The sequence below is a fragment of the Erythrolamprus reginae genome, chromosome 8 (genome assembly GCF_031021105.1).
Source record: "Erythrolamprus reginae isolate rEryReg1 chromosome 8, rEryReg1.hap1, whole genome shotgun sequence".
Classification (NCBI taxonomy): Eukaryota; Metazoa; Chordata; class Lepidosauria; order Squamata; family Dipsadidae; genus Erythrolamprus; species Erythrolamprus reginae.
Window position 1 is genome coordinate 17,462,489 of NC_091957.1, and position 21,601 is coordinate 17,484,089.

At 42.3% G+C, this 21,601-nt stretch overlaps 1 protein-coding gene across 1 annotated transcript in view; it reads right to left on the reverse strand.

The window, feature by feature from the left end:
- Positions 1-2,650: 2,650 nt before the first annotated feature.
- The window catches only part of LACTBL1 (lactamase beta like 1), a 27,225-nt gene continuing 8,274 nt past the window's right edge, over positions 2,651-21,601 (reverse strand). The window contains exons 2-7 of the mRNA XM_070759671.1: positions 13,778-13,919; positions 11,597-11,706; positions 10,745-10,902; positions 8,833-9,083; positions 7,106-7,211; positions 2,651-3,877 (exon numbers count right to left, since the gene is read on the reverse strand). Coding sequence (XP_070615772.1) covers positions 2,902-3,877; positions 7,106-7,211; positions 8,833-9,083; positions 10,745-10,902; positions 11,597-11,706; positions 13,778-13,919 — 1,743 coding nt within the window. The 3' untranslated portion in view covers positions 2,651-2,901. The remainder of the gene's footprint in view (positions 3,878-7,105; positions 7,212-8,832; positions 9,084-10,744; positions 10,903-11,596; positions 11,707-13,777; positions 13,920-21,601) is intronic.

A 21,601-nucleotide genomic window follows, 5' to 3' on the forward strand; every position in this document is an offset into this window, starting at 1 on the left:
TCCTCTGAGACGCAAATATTGACTTTCGGTAATAGGGAACTTTATCTTTAGAAAAAGATAAAACATGGTTACAATGGAGAGAAACATTTGTACTCGAAGGCTGAAAAGTCACGAGCCAATTTCGTTTCCCACAAATGCAGGGTTTTTACCCCTGTTATTATTATTATTATTATTATTATTATTATTATTATTATTATTATTCCTCCTCCTCCTTTTCTTTTCTTTTCCTCTTCTTTCTCCTCCTCCTTCTTCCCCTTCTCCTTCTCCTTCCTCTTCTTCCTCTCCTCCTTGTCCTCCTTTTTCTTCCTCCTCCTTCTTCTTCTTGCTCTTCTTCCTCTTCCTCCTCCTCCTTTTCTTTTCTCCTCCTCCTCCTTCCTCTTCTTCTTATTCCTCTTCTTCCTCTCCTCCTCCTTCTTCTTCAACCTGGCCCGCAGCTTTTACTTCTTTTCCTTTTCTCATTCTCTCCTTCATCCTCCTCACCTTATCTTCTTCATCCTCCTCATCCTCCTCCTTTCTCATCCCCCTCCTCTTCTTCTTCCTCTCCTCCTCTCCTTCCTTCCCCCTCCCTCCCTTTTCCTTCCTCCCTTCCTCTTTTTCCTTTTCCTTTTCTCCCTTCCTTCTCTTCCTTCAGCCACTGAAAGGGAAACTGAGGCAGGAGGAAAGAGGGAAGGAAGGAAGGAAGGAAGGAAGGAAGGAAGGAAGGAAGGAAGGAAGGAGGATCAGGGCAGAGAGGCAGGCTGGGTTAATCCAGTGAGAAATGCAAATATCCTTTGTAGGCACCCGAAAGTAAAATGTGTTGATTGAGGCTTGGAGTTTCCCACGGGGGAGCTTTTCAAGCCCACCCAAATCTTTCCCTTGTTTGCAAACAAGGAAGAAGCTTTGCCCCCTCCTGCAGTTTCAGTTTCCATGGAAACTGGCCATTCCTTGCCAGTTGCTGAATTTGAAAATCAAGGGAGACTAGGAAAGATCTATTTCTGCCTTGTTCTGGTCTCATCAGCTAGCCATACCCTCACTGGACCTGAACTTGCAACCTTTGCCTTGTAAGGCAGATAGTTAACCTCTAGGCTACAGTATCCAATCCCTTCAGCTCTGCACCAGGGAAAGATTACATGCTTTTTGTGTTGAATCACCCTGGTGTGTATATATATATGTCACTTTTTTCTTTGCTGAATTTGAAAATTAAGGGAGACTAGGATAGATCTATTTCAGCCTTATTTTGGCCTCATCAGCTAGCCATATCCACTGGGACTTGAACCTGCAACCTTTGCCTTGTAAGGCAGAGAATTAACCTCTGGGATACAGTATCCAATCCCTTCAGCTCTGCACCAGGGAAGGGTTACATATTTTTGTGTCAAATCACCCTGGTGTATTGAAGGAACATCACAGCTCCTTATACATGTATGTATGTATGTATGTATGTATGTATGTATGTATGACGTGATTTTTGTTGAGTCAAAAATATATCACTTGCACACACACATACAATTTATATAGTGTGTGATATGTATGTACACATATGGCTTTTATACATAGAATTAAAGAGTTTATTTTGCACGTTCAGTAATATGGTAGTAAGTTTGTATCCGTTGTGTACTCGTGTGTTGTTGTGGTTGAAGCTGAAGTAGCCATCGACAGGAAGGACGTTGTAGAAGATGATTTTATGGGCTGTGCTTAGGTCATGTTTCAGGTGACGTAGTTCTACGCTTTCTAAACCTGGGATTGTGAGTCTAGTTGCGTAGGGTATTCAGTCGCGAGTGGAGGAATGGAGGGCTCTTCTTGTAAAGTATCTCTGGACATTTTCTAGAGTATTTATGTCCGAAATGCGGTGTGGGTTCCAGATAGTATTCAAAGATTGGTCTGGTGAAAGCTTTGTATGCTCCGGTTAGTAGTGTGAGATTCCTGGAGCAGAAGCTATGTGGATTAGGTTAACAAAGTTGTGTTTCCTGCAGGATTCCTAAACATTATTGGCAGGCACTATAAATAAGTAAAAAAAGGAGACAGAGAGAAATAGGAGATCAGTGCCCTGCAGCTCGGACCGCCGTGAAAGAAATGCGACGCAGACCCACGAGCAGTGACCTGGATTTTGATGTGTTTTATGTCTGGGATGGATGAATGGGAGCCGTGAGCGTGCCAGGCTCAGTAAGGCTTTGGGGGCTGGGGAGAGATTAAAAACTGGAGCCATCATCTGATGGGTGCTGAGCTCTGAATTACAGGATTATAAAAAGGGAGGGCGAAAAGCGAGCTCCTCCCCCCTGGATTAAGTATCTTCACCCCGCCAGGGATAGATTTGAGGCTAATAAAACACATTGAAGAGGGAGATGTGATCCCACTGTATACAGTGCTGGTGAGACCCCATTTGGAATATACTGTGTTCAGTTCTGGAGACCTCACCTACAAAAAGAGATGGATCAAATTGAACGGGTCCAAAAACGGTAGAAGGTCTTAAGCATAAAGCTTATCAGGAAAGACTTCAGGAACTCCATCTGTCTAGTCTGGAGGACAGAAGGGAAAGGGGGGGGCATGATTGAAGCATTTAAATAGGTTAAAGTGTTAAATAAGGTTCAGGAGGGAAGTGTTTTTAATAGGAAAGTGAACACAAGAACAAGGGGCCACAATTTGAGGTTAGTTGGGGGAAAGATCAGAAGCAACGTGAGAAAATATAATTTTACTGAAAGAGTAGTAGATGCTTGGGACAAACTTCCAGCAGACGTGGTTGGTCAATCCACAGGACCTGAATTTCAACATGCCTGGGTTAAACATAGATCCATCCTAAGATAAAACAAAGGAAATAGTAGAAGGGCAGACTAGATGGACCAGGAGGTCTTTTTCTGCCGTCAATCTTCTATGTTTCTATGTTGAACGATTCCGCGATGAATCGCGTCGTGTGAAGTGACATTTCTCTTAGGAGAAAACGGGTCTCCTTTGAAGACGGAGGATGTTATAAGTGTTCAATCCTGGGACATCAAAACCGGGCGAGAGCCCCTTGGGATCGAATGGGTAGAAGTTGAAAAGCTGCCCGTCCTGCGCCTCGAGGGAAATCGAGGCAGGCCCTAACTTCAAGACGCACGGGAATTCCTTCTCAAAGACCGCTTGGAAGGTCCGGTCCTCGAGGTGGTGGAGCTTAATGGTCCGGTAATTTTCAGGGATGACCTTCTCGATGCGAGGCCCGAATTGCTGCATCAGGAGTTCTCCTCGGGCCCCGACTTTGATCTCATAGAAGGTCAGATTGGAGAAGGTGTAGTAGCCCACGTAAGGAGCTGGGCTCGGCGGAGGCCTGAGCTTTTTCTCGACTTCCCGGAAAGCGGATTCGAGGGAGGGGATCAGGTAGTTGTAGATCTGGGTGACGACATCTCCGCCGCGCGGGCGAGGGCCTGCCATCAAGACGATGAAGCTCAGGCGGAGTTGCGGGACGAGGGAGAAAGTTGCCGAGTAGCCGTCAATGTCTCCGTCCTTACGGAGGAGGTCGTAACCCATCTGCTCGTTAATCTCCCAAGGGGTGCCCGTCTTGTTGGCGAAGTAGTCCTTGGAGCACGTCAAGAGCGGAGTGGACATGACCTTCAGCGTCTCGGGCTCCAGAAGATGTCGGTGATAGGAGCCCAAGAAGACCATGGCTAACTTGGCGAGGTCAGCTGCAGTGGAGAACATCTGCCCAGAAGGTCTGTACCAGCCCAGATCGTAGAGAGGAGCCACTTCTCCGTTGCTGTAGACGCCAACGGTCATTCTGGAACGGATGATGGGTGTGATGTCGAAGCCGGTGTCTTCCATCCCCAGGCGGTCTAGAATGTTCTCGGAGACCCAGGTCTGGTACTCGCTCTTGGCCACCCGCTCGGCTAACACGTAAGCCAAGAGTGAAAACGCCAGGTTACTATAGTGGCACCTGCAGAAGAAAAGCGGAGAGGATTACTGTGACTTCTAGTTCCATCTGAAGGCATGGAAAGCCAGCTTGGGCCAATCAACAGAAGATAGTGTTGTGAGTACTCCTTGTCCACCTCATGTCATGTCAGATTCTGAGGAGGATGTGCCAGGCCCCTCTGGATACCCTGGGCCAGGGGGGGTTGACAGATGAAGCAGAGAGCGAGGGTGAAGGATAAAGTGACCTGAGTGCAGTGTTCCCTCTAATTTTTTGGGGGGGTGGGTGGAAAAGTATAGTGTCTGAGCGGCAGTCCCTTTGGGACTGGGTGGAATAAATAAATAAATAAATAAATAAATAAATAAATAAATAAATAAATAAATAAATAAATAAATAAATAAATAAATAAATAAATAAATAAATAAATAAATAAATAAATAAATAAATAAATAAATAAATAAATAAATAAATAAATAAGCAAACAAACAAACAAACAAACAAATAAAGAAACAAACAAATAAACAAATAAACAAACAAATAAAAAACCCACCCTGTTTTGCCTCAGAGAATTTCAAAATAAAATACTGTACTGTGTGTCTATAACAGTGAGCTCATAATAGGGCAACTCTATCAATATCAAAATGCCACTTAAATAGTTGAGCTAGTTTCAAACTAGATTTTGATTTTCTTTCTCTCTTCCTTACTCCCATTCTTTTTCTTTCTCTTTTCCTTCCTCTCTTTTTTCTATCTGTTTCTCTCTCTTCCTCTCTTCCTCTCTCTCTCCTTCCCTCTCACTCTTTCCCTCTCGGCTTCTGGGCAGGTTTGGAAAACTCTGAGTTGATGATGATTTTTAAGTGAGCGATTGCTCACTGCTCAGCTTAGAGGGAACTATGCCTGAGTGAGCTTGAGGAACCACTAGAGGGGGCTGATGTGACAATGGGGGGAGTGGTCCTAGTCGGAGGATGAGGAAGACATGAGAGTGGAAAATCCATGAATTGACCCTCGCTGTAGGAGATTGCTGAGAAGGCGAGAGGAGTTACATAGTAAAAGGCATTAGCTTACAGCCTTAGCCTCTTTGGGGTGTGACGTCACTTCCAGGCAGTACAAAGGCAAAGGGTCGTGGGAAATGGGGTGTGGAGGTTCAGCGTTGTTCAATGGAAGAGACATGAAACTGAGGGTGTGCTTGAACGAAGCTTTAAAAACCCCATTATATTGTTGTGATTCCGTCTGAGGCTCCTCAGGGAACGGCTGAACCTCTGCCGGCTCCATGCTCAGAGGGGGAGGATGAGGAACAGGAGGAGGAGGAGGAGGCCCAGGCAGACGGGGAGGAGGAATATCAGGCCGAGGGAGAGGGAGAACAGCCTGAGTCCCCCGGGTTGGAGCTCTCCCCAGCAAGCAGCCTGGAGTCCTTAGATGAAAATGCACAAACCATCATCGATCTCAGGCAGAGAAGAGCAGCACAACGAAGGGGACAATTAGCCAGGTATTTCCAGCCCTAAATAGGCAACAGCTGGGTTTGGGTGTGGTTCTCCCCAGAAAGGCTGAAAAGGCAGACCCACTCTTCCTGTATTGTGGAGTATTATCTTTGGGAGTCCTGGGACCTGGCTGTGATCTTTGGCGTTTCTGACTCTGGCTTGTGGCCCTGAAGGCTGAAACCTTGGGGGGAAAGACGTGGGTCTTATTCTCTACAGTGGTGTGTGTGCCAGCAAGAAGTCTGCTGTATTGTCTGGCCATCATGACTCTGCTGTGAAGCCTCATAGCCTGTCTGTTGGGAAGAACATGTTTTTCTCTGTGTTTGTTTTTCCAACTATAAAGTGCCTTCGCTTTTACCAGCGTATCTGGCTGCTTTTTTCAGTTGGTGTTGAAGTCTGGGGGTACCCAGACAGAACAGATATCTGCCTCAATAACTCTCATTCTCAAATAGATGCTTGTTGCCAGGAATCTGGCGAGCATAAATCAGTTAAATGGACTTTGTTATCTATTGGAATGCTAATTAGGCCGAGCTTGGTGTTTTTCCAGACCTTGTTGACTTTTAGCTCCACCAAAGAAAATCCTCCCTTCTTCAAATCTTTTAAAACCTGCTTTTATTATGTGTGCTTATAACAATAAAGAGTTGATATACAGAGTTAAATCAGTCAATACATCTTAATCAACATACAATACTACAAGCTTACTTTTCCAGCCTACAAATACATAAACCATCATTTGAACACACAGTTCTTACTGCAGCATAGTCATAAAGACAAAACAGAAATAGCAGAGAGTAGTCGAGAAAGTGAGAATCACGCTTCTGGCTCCCCCTTGTGGCCATCCATAACATTAGTGTTTAAAGCAATAGTGTTCTAATACATGTAAGCATACATTGTTGGTCTCTTCTATATATTGCCAAACCCAACTAGTTATGTACGTAGTACTAACAAACCTAAGGGAACAAGGTCAAATTAGAGAAACATCTTTCAGCTGTGGCGAGGGGGGCGTTTGCCCAGGTTCGCCTGGTGCACCAGTTGCGGCCCTATTTGGACCGGGAGTCACTGCTCACAGTCACTCATGCCCTCATCACCTCGAGGCTCGACTACTGTAATGCTCTCTACATGGGGCTACCTTTGAAAAGTGTTCGGAAACTTCAGATCGTGCAGAATGCAGCCGCGAGAGCAATCATGGGCTTTCCCAAATATGCCCATGTTACACCAACACTCCGCAGTCTGCACTGGTTGCCGATCAGTTTCCAGTCACAATTCAAAGTGTTGGTTATGACCTATAAAGCCCTTCATGGCACCGGACCAGATTATCTCAGGGACCGCCTTCTGCTGCATGAATCCCAGCGACCAGTTAGGTCCCGCAGAGTTGGCCTTCTCCGGGTCCCGTCGACTAAACAATATCGTTGGGCGGGACCCAGGGAAAGAGCCTTCTCTGTGGCGGCCCCGGCCCTCTGGAACCAACTCCCCCCAGAGATTAGAATTGCCCCCACCCTCCTTGCCTTTCGTAAGCTCCTTAAAACCCACCTCTGCCGCCAGGCATGGGGGAATTGAGATACTCTTTCCCCCTAGGCCTTTACAATTTTATGCATGGTATATGTGTATGTATGTTTGGTTTTTATAATAATGGGTTTTTAACTGTTTTTAGTATTGGATTATTATTATACGCTGTTTTATTACTGTTGTTAGTCGCCCCGAGTCTGCGAAGAGGGGCGGCATATAAATCCAATAAATAAATAAAATAAACAAATAAATAAATAAATTAAGTCTATCTTCTCACCGAGTCCCTGGATCGGCCACCAAGATGTCATCTTGAAGAAGAGATAATGCTTCTTGGGTCGTTCCTTTCCACATGAGGCTGGTGGACCTCAGACGTCTGGGTAGCCCTAAAGAATCAGGAAACCAGAGTTTGAACATGGGGTCACCTTGCAAGGGACCTCCAAAGAAGGAGCAGTCTGTTTTTTGGGGAGAGAGATTTCCTCCGGTCACATTCGCAGGGGAGCTAATTTTGTACACATTCAATTCGACCCACAAAGTTTCAACTCAACTTCTTGGCTCTAGTATTAAAGCCGGAGCGCCATCTCCATCTTTAAATTGTGAAGGCCTGTTCAATACTAAAATATCGGACACACTGGTTAGAAAGCAGCGCTGCAGGCTACTTAAGTTTACAGCTAGCAGCAGTTCAGTGGTTCAAATCTCACCACCGGCTCAAGGTTGACTCAGCCTTCCGTCCTTCCGAGATGGGTCAAACAAGGACACAAATTTTTTGGGGGAAACATGCTGATTCTGTAAACCGCTTAGAGAATGCTGGAAGGGCACTAGGAAGCAGTATATAAGTCTAAAGGCTATTGCTATTGCCCTTCCTTCCTTCCTTCCTTCCTTCCTTCCTTCCTTCCTTCCTTCCTTCCTCCCTCCCTCCCTCCCTCCCTTCCTTCCTTCCTTCCTTTCTTCCTTCTTGACTCAAGGTTTGACACCTCCCTCCCTCCCTTCCTTCCTTACTTCTTGACTCAATGTTTGACTCCTCCCTCCCTCCCCCTCCCTCCCTTCCTTCTTGACTCAAGGTTCGACTCAGCCTTCCATCCTTACAACGTTACAAATACATAAACCATCATGTATCACAAAGACAAAACAGAAATAGCAGAGAGTAGTTGAGAAAATGAGAATCACCCTTCTGGCTCCCTCTTGTGGCCATCTCTAACATTAGCATTTAAAGCAATAGTGTTCCAGTACATGTAAGTGCTGGTTTGTTCTATATATTGCTAGTGCCCTTCCTTCCTTCCTTCCTTCCTTCCTTCCTTCCTTCCTTCCTTCCTTCCTTCCTTCCTAACTTCCTTCCTTCCTAACTTCCTTCCTTCCTTCCTTCCTAACTTCCTTCCTTCCTTCCTTCCTTCTTGACTCAAGGTTGGACTCAGCCTTCCATCCTTACAAAGTTACAAATACATAAACCATCATGTATCACAAAGACAAAACAGAAATAGCAGAGAGTAGTTGAGAAAATGAGAATCACCCTTCTGGCTCCCTCTTGTGGCCATCTCTAACATTAGCATTTAAAGCAATAGTGTTCCAGTACATGTAAGCATATATTGCTGGTTTGTTCTATATATTGCTAGTGCCCTTCCTTCCTCCCTCCCTCTCTCCCTTCCTTCCTTCTTGACTCAAGGTTGGACTCAGCCTTCCATCCTTCCAAGGTGGGTCAAACGAGGACCCAGATTATTGGGGGTAATATGCTGATATGCTGATTCTGGGGGGGGGGGGAACATGCTGATTCTGTAAACCGCTTAGAGAGGGCTGTAAAATGATTAGGAAGCGGTATACAAGTCTAATTGCTATTGCTAATCCAGTCCTGCATGGCTTTAGCATACCACATTGTAACCTTGACGATTTTCCAGTGTGGAAGAGAAATAAAGGCTTGTTATTTTGAAAATCCAAGCCTTGAAAAGAGAGGTTTTGGAGCAGTTCAGCTCGACCAGAACAACATCAAATTTTTTTAATATCAATTTTTCGTACCTGACAGCTGGCCGGCCATCCGTCTCAAAGTGACCGAAGAAGAAGGCCTGGCAGGCAGCGCTTTGTCCTCGAAATAGCTCATCCTGTCTCCTGAAGAGGTCAGTTTGGATTCCTTGAGATGCCCCAAGGGGTTTTTGATGGAGAAATTGGGGGCGTAGCGCTCCAAGGAATCGTCGAGGGACGTTATCTTCCCTTCTTCCCAAAGTTTGTGCAGCATGATGGCGGGAAACAGCTTCGAGATGCTTCCGATCCTAACACGCACGTACCATAATAATAATAATAATTTAATTTAATTTATGTGACTTATATTTGGGGCGATCCCATGGGATTCAGGACGGCTCACAACAATAAAATAATGCAAAATACAACAAAAAGTCGAATATAAATAATAAAAACAGTAAAATCCCCTAAAATTAATCACAAAGTCACACCAAAAAAAATGTAAAAGATCAGAGTAGCTATTAGTTTGAAGTTTTGGGAGCCGTTGACGGACAAACCCAGGAGCCATTGGAGACATTCACGTCATTGTATTTGCGATCTATGCTTCTCCTTTTCTCCTTCCTTCCGCCCTCTCTCCCTCCCTCCCTTCCCTTCCTTTCCCTCTTTCCCCTTCACCCTTTCCCTTCCCTTCTTTCCTTCTCCTTGAGCTTTTCCATTCACCCGTTCCCTTCCCTCCCTTCCTTCTGTCCTTCTGTCCTTCCTTCCTCTCTCCCTCTCTCCCTGTCTCCCTCCCTCCCTCCTTCCTTCTTTCCTTCCTCTCTTCCTCTCTCCCTCCCTCCCTCCTTCTTTCCTTCCTCCCTCCCTCCCTTCCTCCCTTCCCTTCCTTTCCATCTTTCCCCTTCACCCGTTCCCTTCCTTCCCTTCCTTCTGTCCTTCCTTCCTTTCTTCCTCTCTTCCTCTCTCCCTCTCTCCCTCTCTCCCTCTCTCTCTCCCTCCTCCCTTCCCTTCCATCTTTCCCCTTCACCCTTTCCCTTCCCTTCTTTCCTTCTCCTTGAGCTTTTCCATTCACCCGTTCCCTTCCCACCCTTCCTTCTGTCCTTCTGTCCTTCCTTCCTCTCTCCCTCTCTCCCTGTCTCCCTCCCTCCTTCCTTCTTTCCTTCCTCCCTCCCTTCCTCCCTTCCCTTCCCTTCCTTTCCATCTTTCCCCTTCACCCGTTCCCTTCCTTCCCTTCCTTCTGTCCTTCCTTCCTTCCTCTCTTCCTCTCTTCCTCTCTCCCTCTCTCTCTCCCTCCCTCCTCCCTTCCCTTCCCTTCCATCTTTCCCCTTCACCCTTTCCCTTCCCTTCTTTCCTTCTCCTTGAGCTTTTCCATTCACCCGTTCCCTTCCCTCCCTTCCTTCTGTCCTTCTGTCCTTCCTTCCTCTCTCCCTGTCTCCCTGTCTCCCTCCCTCCCTCCTTCTTTCCTTCCTCTCTCCCTCTCTCCCTCTCTCCCTCCCTCCTTCCTTCCTCTCTTCCTCTCTCCCTCTCTCCCTCCCTCCTTCCTTCTTTCCTTCCTCTCTTCCTCTCTCCCTCCCTCCTTCCTTCTTTCCTCCCTCCCTCCCTTCCTTCCTTCCCTTCCTTTCCATCTTTCCCCTTCACCCGTTCCCTTCCTTCCCTTCCTTCTGTCCTTCCTTCCTTCCTTCCTCTCTTCCTCTCTCCCTCTCTCCCTCCCTCCTCCCTTCCCTTCCATCTTTCCCCTTCACCCTTTCCCTTCCCTTCTTTCCTTCTCCTTGAGCTTTTCCATTCACCCGTTCCCTTCCCTCCCTTCCTTCTGTCCTTCTGTCCTTCCTTCCTCTCTCCCTCTCTCCCTCTCTCCCTCCCTCCTTCCTCTCTTCCTCTCTCTCTCCCTCCCTCCTCCCTTCCCTTCCATCTTTCCCCTTCACCCTTTCCCTTCCCTTCTTTCCTTCTCCTTGAGCTGAGGAAAGGCCCAAATCACCTGTAAATGGAATATTCATTGGGAAGACCCGAGAAGTTACTGGAGCCATTGCGTTTGCCAAAGTTACCGGTCCACAGGACGGTGTCGTTGTAGATGACAATGGCCGACAAGGCTGGAAGGCCTGGGTTGCGGATTTTGTTCCGGAGAAGAGTGTCCACCTAGAGAGGATTCGGAGGCCAAGAAAGCAATGGATAAAAATTTCAAACATCTTTTTTTCTATCCATACCACATTGCCCAGAATTAAAAATGTAAGTGCGCATCTTGAGCACATGTGCATAAAATAAATAAATAAAATAAAATAATAATATATCAAATATATCAAATATATCAAATATATCAAATATATCAAATATATCAAATATCAAATAATATCAAATAATATCAAATAATATCAAATAATATCAAATAATATCAAATAATATAAAAATATAAAAATATAAAATATAAAATATAAAATATAAAATATAAAATATAAAATATAAAATATAAAATATAAAATATAAAATATCAAATAATATCAAATAATATCAAATAATATCAAATAATATAAAATAATATAAAATAATATAAAAATATAAAAATATAAAAATATAAAATATAAAAAATATAAAATATAAAATATAAAATATAAAATATAAAATATAAAATATAAAATATAAAATATAAAATATAAAATATAAAATATAAAATATAAAATATAAAATAAAATATAAAATATAAAATATAAAATATAAAATATAAAATATAAAATAATATAAAATAATATAAAATAATATAAAGTATAAAAAAGTAAATTAAAATAAAATATAAAATAAACCTGCAGAAATAACCCGGACCCATTTGGGTCCTTACCTTTTCCAAGGCGTCTTTTAGGATAGGGATGGGGTGGTCCAGTTGGACAGGTTTCGGATAGCGGGGACACATCTCCACGGCTGACGGTTTGGCATCCGTGTTGATCGATCCTATCAGAGTACAGATTGCAGATTAACAGAGGTGGAAGGGACCTTGGGGGTCATCTAGTCCAGAGAAAGAGAGAAAGAGACAGAAAGAGAGAGGGAAGAGAGAGGGAGAGCTGATGGCAAGAGAGAGAGGGAGAGAAGCAGAGACAGGGGCATAGAAAGGGGAAAGAGAGAGGGAGAGAGAGAGAGAGAAAGAGACAGAATGAGTGAGAGAGGGGGAGAGAGAGAAAGAAATAAGGGAGAGAGGGAGAGAAAGGAAGGAAGGAAGCAAGGAAGGAAATAGGGGGAGGAGAGAGAGAAAGAGAGGCAGAGAGAGGAGAGAAAGAGAGAGAACAAGGGAGAGAGGGAGAGAAAGGGAGAGACAGAAAGAAAGGAGATAAAGAAAAAAGAAAGAAGGGAGGGAAGGAGAGAGAGAGAAAGAAAAAAGGAAAGAAAAAATAAATATAGAGAGAGGGAGGAGAGAGAGAGAGAAAGAGAGGCAGAGAGAGGGGCGAGAGAATGAGAGAACAAGGGGGAGATAGAGAGGGAGAGAAAAGGAGAGAAAGAAAGAAAAGAAAGATTTAGATTTAGATTTAATTGGATTTATATGCCACCCCTCTCCGAGGAGTCCGGGCGGCTCACAGCATGTACAGAAAAAAACAGGAAAAAATAATAACAATCCAATTATACCTTAAAAAGGAAGAAAAGAAAGGAAGAAAGAAAGAAAATGAGATGGAGAAGGAGAGAAAGAGAAACGTAATGAATATACTGTACATATGAATGAATATGAATAACATCCATCTCTCCTTTAATTTAGGTTTAATCTCCGTTATCTTTTTATAGATGTGGAGTGACCCACATTTTTAACTGATGGATTTGATGTCTTTAATTACCACCTTATTCGATGTGATGTGCCACTATATTCACCACCCAGGTTAACTATATATATTTAAACAAGGGTGGGGGGTTTTTTGTTCATACAATATCTTAAAAGACGCTTGGAATCTGGATACGGTTAGAAACCACCTCGATATTATCAATACGAATGGCAATTAATGCCAATTAAACCCAATTGCAGTGTTTAGAACCCATCAAGCAGCATTAAGCACAATTCATCAATCTGCGGGGGTTCTTGAAATCATTATTAAATGATTTTTTCTTGTCTGACAGTTAATACTTGCAGGAGTCTCTCTTCACGTTGGTTCCCGTTTTCGCTTTAGACGTTGCCGAGAAAATTAAATTAACGGACGGGATGTTTTAGGCAAACCCCCTAAAACATCCTTTTTATTGTTAATTGCTTCAGAGGAGCCAATCCAATAAATAATCAATAAAATTCGGGGCTTTGTTAATAAGCAGAACAGAATGATACAGTGATACCTCTACCTAAGAACGCCTCTACTTATGAACTTTTCTAGATAAGAACCGGGCGTTCAAGATTTTTTTGCCTCTTCTCAAGAACCATGTTCCACTTACAAACCCGAGCCTCCGAAACTGTAACCAGAAAGGGTGGGGAGAAGCCTCCGTGGGGCCTCTCTGGGAATCTCCTGGGAGGAAACAGGGATGGAAAAGGCAGGGAGAAGCCTCCGTGGGGCCTCTTTTGGAATCTCCTGGGAGGAAACAGGGCCTCCACCCTCCCCGTGGTTTCCCCAATCGCACACATTATTTACTTTTACATGGATTCCTATGGGTATAATTGCTTCTTCTTTCTACTTAAAAACCTGGTCACGGAGCGAATTAAGTTCGTAAGTAGAGGTATCACTGTAATCAATAAAATTCGGGGTTTTTGTTAACGGGCAGAACAGAATAATATATCCACTGAGATAGCTGGATAAATTGAAATCAATATTAATATATATATTTTTAAAGGGGCCAATACAGATCACAAAGTCCTTGAGTTATAACCGTAAATGGAGCCCAGAATTTCTGTCATTAAGTGAGACTAAGTGAGTGGTGAGCCATCGCTGCCATTGATAACTGAGCCCCACATGGTTGTTATGTGAATCTTGGCCTCCCCTTTGATTTTGCTTGTTGGAAGGTCACTAAGGGGGATGAGGTGACCCTTGAGATCCAGCGACGGGCTGGATTTCGTACTCACCGGTCTTCACTTTGGGTAGGCTGTACTGCCACAGGAAACAGCCGGTCATGGTCACAAAGAGCAGGAAGAAGACGAGGAGAGCCACGTGGACCCCTTTCCCTTCCAGGTTGGAGAAGCGAGGGAAACTGAGTCGAATGGCGGTCTAATGGGGAGAGAAAACTGAGGGTCAGCTGCCAACTCACACCCGTACTTCACTGTTGTGGTTGGATCACAGCCAGCTCCTCTGATAACGGATAAGGGGCGCACATAAGTGCACTGGTGTGCCTAACGTCCCCTGTCCAATTGTCTTTCCTTATCTCATATATCATATATATTCTCTCCCTCTCATATACTTCTCTTCTTTTTTACTTACTATCTCTCTATATATTACTTAATGTCTGTTCTCTTCCTTATGTATTGTATATTGGACAAAGAATAAATAAAATAATAAATACATAAAAATGATCCTAGGCAGTGGAATTGATCAGCAATGCTGCTCTAACAACCAATGACCAGCAACTGATGCTATAACCCATAAAGAACATGACATTTGTAAAGATGCAATGAGGCATGTGCTTGTACATGGATTGAACTTTCTGACCCCCAGGAGAAAGTGATGGTAAGCGGCGTACATAAGTGCTCACAAGATCATATGCTGCAACGTCCTACTCGGCAATGACTACTTCAGCTTCAACCGCAACAACACAAAAGCACGCAACAGATTCAAACTTAATACGAACCGCTCCAAACTTGACTGTAAAAAATATGATTTCAACAATCGAGTTATCGAAGCGTGGAACTCATTACCGGACTCAATTGTGTCAACCCCTAACCCCCAACATTTCTCCCTTAGACTCTCCACGATTGACCTCTCCAGGTTCCTAAGAGGTCAGTAAAGGGCGTACATAAGTGCACTGGTGTGCCTTTCATCCCCTGTCCAATTGTCTTTCCTTTCTCTCACTTATCATATATATTCTCTTCCTTTCATATATCCTCTCCTCTAAGTTCACTTTTACCCTTATATATATTACCACATGTCTATTTTCTTCCTATGTATTTGTGTATTGGACAAATGAATGAATAAATAAAAATAAATAAAAATAACAAAGGAGACTGGTCCGTCCGAGCATTGGAGACCTGTGTGGCTATTGGAGGATTCAGATAGGCGCAGAAGCAAAAAATATCCGTGAAAATCGCTGAAATTTCACTCTCTCATGCGCCCTCTCGCGAGATTTTTCTTGCCGCGCAAACACAGAAGTGAAAACACTTGCGATGGCCTTAGAGGGCGCACCATAGCGCCAAAGACAGCAGCCCTTCCCTGGGTGGGAGGCCCTGCCCACTCACCCGGGATGCTTCTGCACATGCTCAGAAGCATCGCACGCACAAGCAAACCGCTAGTGATGGGATTTAGAACCAGCCAATGAGATCCCATCATCCACGACCTTTCCCACACACCTAAACCTAATCTGGATTATCTACTAATCTCGGCCTTGAAGATAAGGCCGCACTTGTCTTATCAAGGTTATTGATTACAGGTTTGGAAAAATGTCACAGGAATAGAATTGATATCGCTCCCATCCGTGGCCAAATAACGGATGTAGTAATAATTTCAACAGATTGACAAACTCAGATCCACGTGGAAAATAAACTTCACCTATCATAAGCCCATCTGTCAGACGTGTCAGTCCGTTCGCGGAAAGAGGAGGAGAAAAAAAATTATGGCTATTGTAAATGTCACCTTTTTCGTGAGTCACCGTTCAAAGTTGCACCTTTTTATGGTAGGAGCTAAATTCGTAGGAACGATGGCATAATAAAATGACAAGAGTGGGAAGGGTCATAGAAACATAGAAGACCGAGGGCAGAAAAAGACCTTATGATCCATCTAGTCTGCCCTTATACTATTTCCTGTATTTTATCTTAGGATGGATATATGTTTATCCCAGGCATGTTTAAATTCAGTTACTGTGGATTTACCAACCACGTCTGCTGGAAGTTTGTTCCAAGGATCTACTACTCTTTCAGTAAAACAATATTTTCTCATGTTGCTTTTGATCTTTCCCTCAACTAACTTGTGTCCCCTTATTCTTGTGTTCACTTTCCTATTAAAAACACTTCCCTCCTGAGCCTTATTTAACCCTTTCACATATTTAAATGTTTCGATCATGTCCCCCCACCCCTTTCCTTCTGTCCTCCAGACTATACAGATTGAGTTCATTGTCTTTCCTGATACGTTTTATGCTTAACACCTTCCACAATTCTTGTAGCCCGTCTTTGGACCCGTTCAATTTTGTCAATACTGTATGTTTTTATAGGTGAGGTCCCCAGAACTGAACACAGTATTCCAAATGTGGTCTCACCAGCGCTCTATGTAGCGGGATCACAATCTCCCTCTTCCTGCTTGTTATACCTCTAGCTATGCAGCCAAGCATCCTACTTGCTTTTCCTACCACCCAACCACAATGCTCACCCATTTTGAGACTGTCAGAAATCACTACCCCTAAATCCTTCTCTTCTGACGTTTTTGCTAACACAGAACTGCCAATACAATGCTCAGATTGAGGATTCCTTTCCCCCAAGTGCATTCTTTTACATTTGGAAACATTAAACTGCAGTTTCCATTGCTTTGACCATTTATCTAGTAAAGCTAAGTCATTTACCATATTACAGACGCCTCCAGGAATATCAACCTGCGGAGTCTGCAGAGAGGGGTGGCATACAAATCCAATAAATAAATAAACAAACAAACCCTATTGCACACTTTAGAGTCATCGGCAAATAGGCAAACCTTCCCTACCAAACCTTCCCCTATGTCACTCACAAACATATTAAAAAGAATAGGACACAGAACAGACCCTTGAGGCACACCACTTGTAACCTGTCTCTGCTCAGAAAACTTGCCATTAATAATAACTCTCTGATGTCTACGCTTCAGCCAGCTGCAAATCCACTGAACTATCCAGGGATTAAGTCCAATCTTCAGTAATTTATCTATCAGCTCTTTCTGTGGAACCATATCAAAGGCTTTGCTGAAGTCCAGATAGGCAATATTCACAGCACCACCTTCATCCAACACCTTTGTGACATAGTTAAAGAAATCAATGAGATTAGTCTGACGTGATTTGCCTTCAGTAAAGCCATGCTGATTTGGGTCCAATAAGTTATTGTTTTTTAGGTGCTGATTTATCCTCTTTTTGAGTAGAGTCTCCATCATTTTAACTATAAGTGATGTCAAGCTAACTGGCCTGTAGTTACCAGCTTCTTCTCTAATGCCCTTCTTGTGGATAGGCACAACACTGGCCATTCTCCAATCCTCAGGAACATCTCCTGTTAACAAGGATTGGTTAAACAAATCAGTCAGGGGGGTAGCAATGACATATCTGATAAAGTGGATGCCATCTGGACCCATTGCCTTATTTATCTTTAATCGTTCAAGTATTTCTAAGATATCGGCTTCTAAGATCACTGGAGCTGAATCCGTAAAGCTGGAAGCAATGGTATATCCATCTATAGTATTATATTGTAAGGTGTCTTTTGAGAAAACTGAAAAAGAAGTAGCTATTGTAATTGTCAGTGATTTCCTTATTCCCATCAATGCATGTATTATTCCCAGTATTAAGCTTCGTGATGCTGCAGTTTTTCTTCTTCCTGTCACTAATATATCTGAAGAAGGTTTTATCCCCCTTCTTTAAAGATTTGGCAATTTCTTCCTCTTTTGAGGCTTTAGCAGCATATATTATCTGTTTCGCCTCCTTCTGTCTCATTTTATACACCTCTCTATCAGCTATACTTCCAGACTCTTTAGACCTCCTGTAGGCAGCCTTTTTTTCATTGACTATAGCCCTTACATCATTGCTAAACCATAGCGGTTTCTTCTTCCTTTTACCTTTAGTTATTTGCCTTACATACAGTCCAGGGTCCTTGGAGGTCAACTAGTCCAACCCCCTACTCAAACAGGAGACACTCCCATACAGAATAACAGGGTAGTAGAGTCGGAAGGGACCTTAGAGGTCTTCTAGTCCAACCCCTTCTTTACTCCGTCCCTTGTTTATCAGTTTTCTTTAAACAGCAATGAACATAGTTCCCTCTAAGCTGAGCAGTGAGCAATCGCTCACTTAAAAATCATCATCAACTCAGAGTTTTCCAAACCTGCCCAGAAGCCGAGAGGGAAAGAGTGAGAGGGAAGGAGAGAGAGAGGAAGAGAGGAAGAGAGAGAAACAGATAGAAAAAAGAGAGGAAGGAAAAGAAAAAGAAAAAGAATGGGAGTAAGGAAGAGAGAAAGAAAATCAAAATCTAGTTTGAAACTAGCTCAACTATTTAAGTGGCATTTTGATATTGATAGAGTTGCCCTATTATGAGCTCACTGTTATAGACACACAGTACAGTATTTTATTTTGAAATTCTCTGAGGCAAAACAGGGTGGGTTTTTTGTTTGTTTGTTTGTTTGTTTGTTTGTTTATCTATCTATCTATCTATCTATCTATCTATCTATCTATCTATCTATCTATCTATTTATTTATTATTTCTGTGCCGCTTAGTCCCAAAGGGACTGCCGCTCAGACACTATACTTTTCTGCCCACCCCCCCAAAAAATTAGAGGGAACACTGGCAATGAATATAGAATGTTTTGATGCATAACGTGGAAATAGATTGTAAATCGAAAGGACTAGAAAAGCTAAGATTAGGAAAGAAGAAAAGTGGAAATATTAAAATCATAAAATATTAAGACGCAGGCTTTTAAAAAGCCATTTATCCTGTGCTTAAAATGACTACTTGAAAGGGCAAGAGTATTACAAAATGTGGGATACATTTTACAAATGGTTGGAGAAAAGCAATAGTGTGGGAAACTGAATTATAGGGAAATTTATATATAAATATATATATATATATATATATATATATATATATATATATATATATATATATATATATATATATATATATAAGGTTAACAATTAATTGCATTGCATTGGCATCCTTTAGTCCCGAAAGACCATGATATCATGCTCTGGATTCCCCATAGTTAATATATATTTAATATTTATTAATAATTAATATATATAATGTTGAAATAGAGCTGAGCAACATAAGGCTCCCTTCCTTTTTACTTATCGGCAAAAATATGTAACCATAAATACACGCACACACACAAACACACACATATACTTGTATGTGTGTGTGTAAGTTTTTTGTTGAGTTTCATTATCAGCAAAAATATGTTTTATATATAGTTTATATATATATATATAGAAACATAGAAACATCTAGTCTGCCCTTATACTATTTTCTGTATTTTATCTTAGGATACAATATACATATTGAATATATTTGGAGTAATTATATATGCAACATAAGAAATGTGTACCGAATGAATTATCAAAAGTAAAAATGTTTACTGTAAGATAGAATAGAAATGTACATAAATTTATAAGTTACAGATAACAATTTTGTAAACACCTCCGACAGGAACTTCTGACAAAAGAACAGGTTTGTAAATAATCCACTTGGTCATTGTATTTATGTTTTCGTTTGTTTGCTCTGTTATATGTTATAATCAATAAAAATTGAATTATAAAAAAGATGACTTATGAATTATTGGGAAAATAGAAACTATCAGAAACTTTGGGCTGGTCAGGATGGCTTTGCAAAGCCCAATATATCCCAAACCAAAGGAAATTCAGCTGAAATTTCAGGAGGGAAAACTCTTAAATTTTGGATTGCTCCGTCAATCGATTCAGCATCAGCATCCAATTTTCCCAGCAAAAATCCTTGGATTCTTGATCCTGAGATTGGATCCATTGGCCTGGGCTTCCGTTGGTTTGAAATGGTACAGGGTCTCCCATTTGAGCAGGGGCTGGACTAGAAGAACTTCCGAGGTCCCTTCCAACCTTATTTATCCTACGTTCTATACTGTATATTGTTCCCGATTTTTTTGATTTAAAAAATTCCTTCTTCTCAATTCTTCGGGCAAATCCTCCTACTTCACCCAGCGTTCCTGAACCTCTGGGTGCAGGATGCTCCTCCAAGACTGATGCTTGTTGACCCTGCGTGTGTCTTTCATTTTCAGAAGAAGTTTGCTGTGAACTACTGAATCAAAAGCTTTACAAAAGTCTATGTAGATTGCATCTATTGATTTACCCTGATCAAGTTGAGTGGTCCATGTTTTTGCAGTGTAAAAATTGTGTGTGTGTGTGTGTGTGTGTGTGTGTGTGTTTGTGTGGGGTGTGTGTGTGTGATCAGTCCTTAGCAACAAATGTTGCCAAATTCCTGGATTCTCCCCTTCTTCTCCTCCCCCCTGGGACTTTGCCCTCCTGCCTAAACATCAGGAATGAAGATGGACCTACCATGATTTTGGGGGTCTGTTTTTCTCTCCTGCTGGCTTCGGATGGGAAGAATAGGTGCTCTATGGGCTCCGTAGTTGCAGATTCTTTTTTCCCCTCCCGTCTCTCCTCTTCTGTCGCCCCTTTCTGGGTTTCTGCAATCTATTGCTGGAACACAGCAAAATCCAGATTTATTGGGGCTAAGCTCCCAGCTGCAAGCTGTTGTGTGTCTCCACCAGCCTCGGTTGCAAAAACCAAAGAAGGAGGGAGAAAACTCTTGCCCCCCAACCCTTATCCAGGCAAGAAATGGAAAGGGTCCCCCCAAAAAAATTAAGAAAAAGGGGGGATCTTTTACAGGTTTTATACTTTGTGCTGGCCGGGGAATTCTGGGAGCTGAAGTGCAGACGTTTTAAAGTTGACAAGGTTGAAAAGCAGGGATCTATTTCCTGTCCTTTATTATTTTATTTATGTGTTTGTTTGTTTGTTTGTTTGTCTGTCTGTCTGTCTGTTTGTCTGTCTGTTTTGTCCAATACACATTAATACACAATGAGGGCTATAGAGGATATAATCAGGTAGAATGTAAGAATAGAGGAGAAAATAAAGGAGTAAAATATAACTATGAGAGAATAGCAGGAAAAGATATAGGTATAGAAGAGAAGATATAGGAGATATAGGAGAGACAATAGGACAGGGGACGGTAGGCACTCTGGTGCACTTATGTACGCTCCTTCTGTTTTGTTTTGTTCTGTTCTGTTTGATTCTTTTTATTCTGTTCTGTTCTACACTCCTCTCCTCTCCTCTACTCCATTCCATTCTCCATTCTTTTCTTTTCCCTTGTCTTCTATATTCTATACTCTATATTCTACCCTTCTATTCTATTCTCTATTATTTTAGTATTCTATTCTATTTTCTATTCTGTTCTGTTCTATTTTCTATTCCTATTTTCCATTATTTTATTTTATTTTATTCTATTCCATTCCATTCTATTTTATTCTATTCTCCATCCTTCTTTCCATTTTCTTCTCTCTTCTGTATTCTATTCTATTCTATTCTATTCTACTCTACTCTACTCTATTCTATTCTACTCTATATTCTATTCTCTATTCTACTTTACTCTATTCCTTTATGCTTTATTTGCTGAGAATGACACTTTAATTCAGGTATCACTCAAAATGGAGTGTGTGTGTGTGTGCGTGAACCAGGTTTGTGTTCCATTTTCAGATACATGCAGTTATGCCAGTTAAAATCTGCTTTTGCTCTTAAGGAACAGCAAGTGCATAAATCCGTAGCTCCCTCTGCTGGTTAGCTATACAAATTATTCTTTCCTTCGGCCTAGAAATTTGATAAATAAATAAACTTCCATATTAGACTTTTGATATATTATTATTACAGGAAGGGAGGGAGGAAGGATATGATGGATGGAAAAAAGGAAAGAAGGGAGGGAGGGAGTAGGGAGGAGAGGAGGAGGAAGGACAGGGAGGGGGAAAGATGAGAGGAAGGAAAGAAGGATGTGATGGATAGAAAAGAA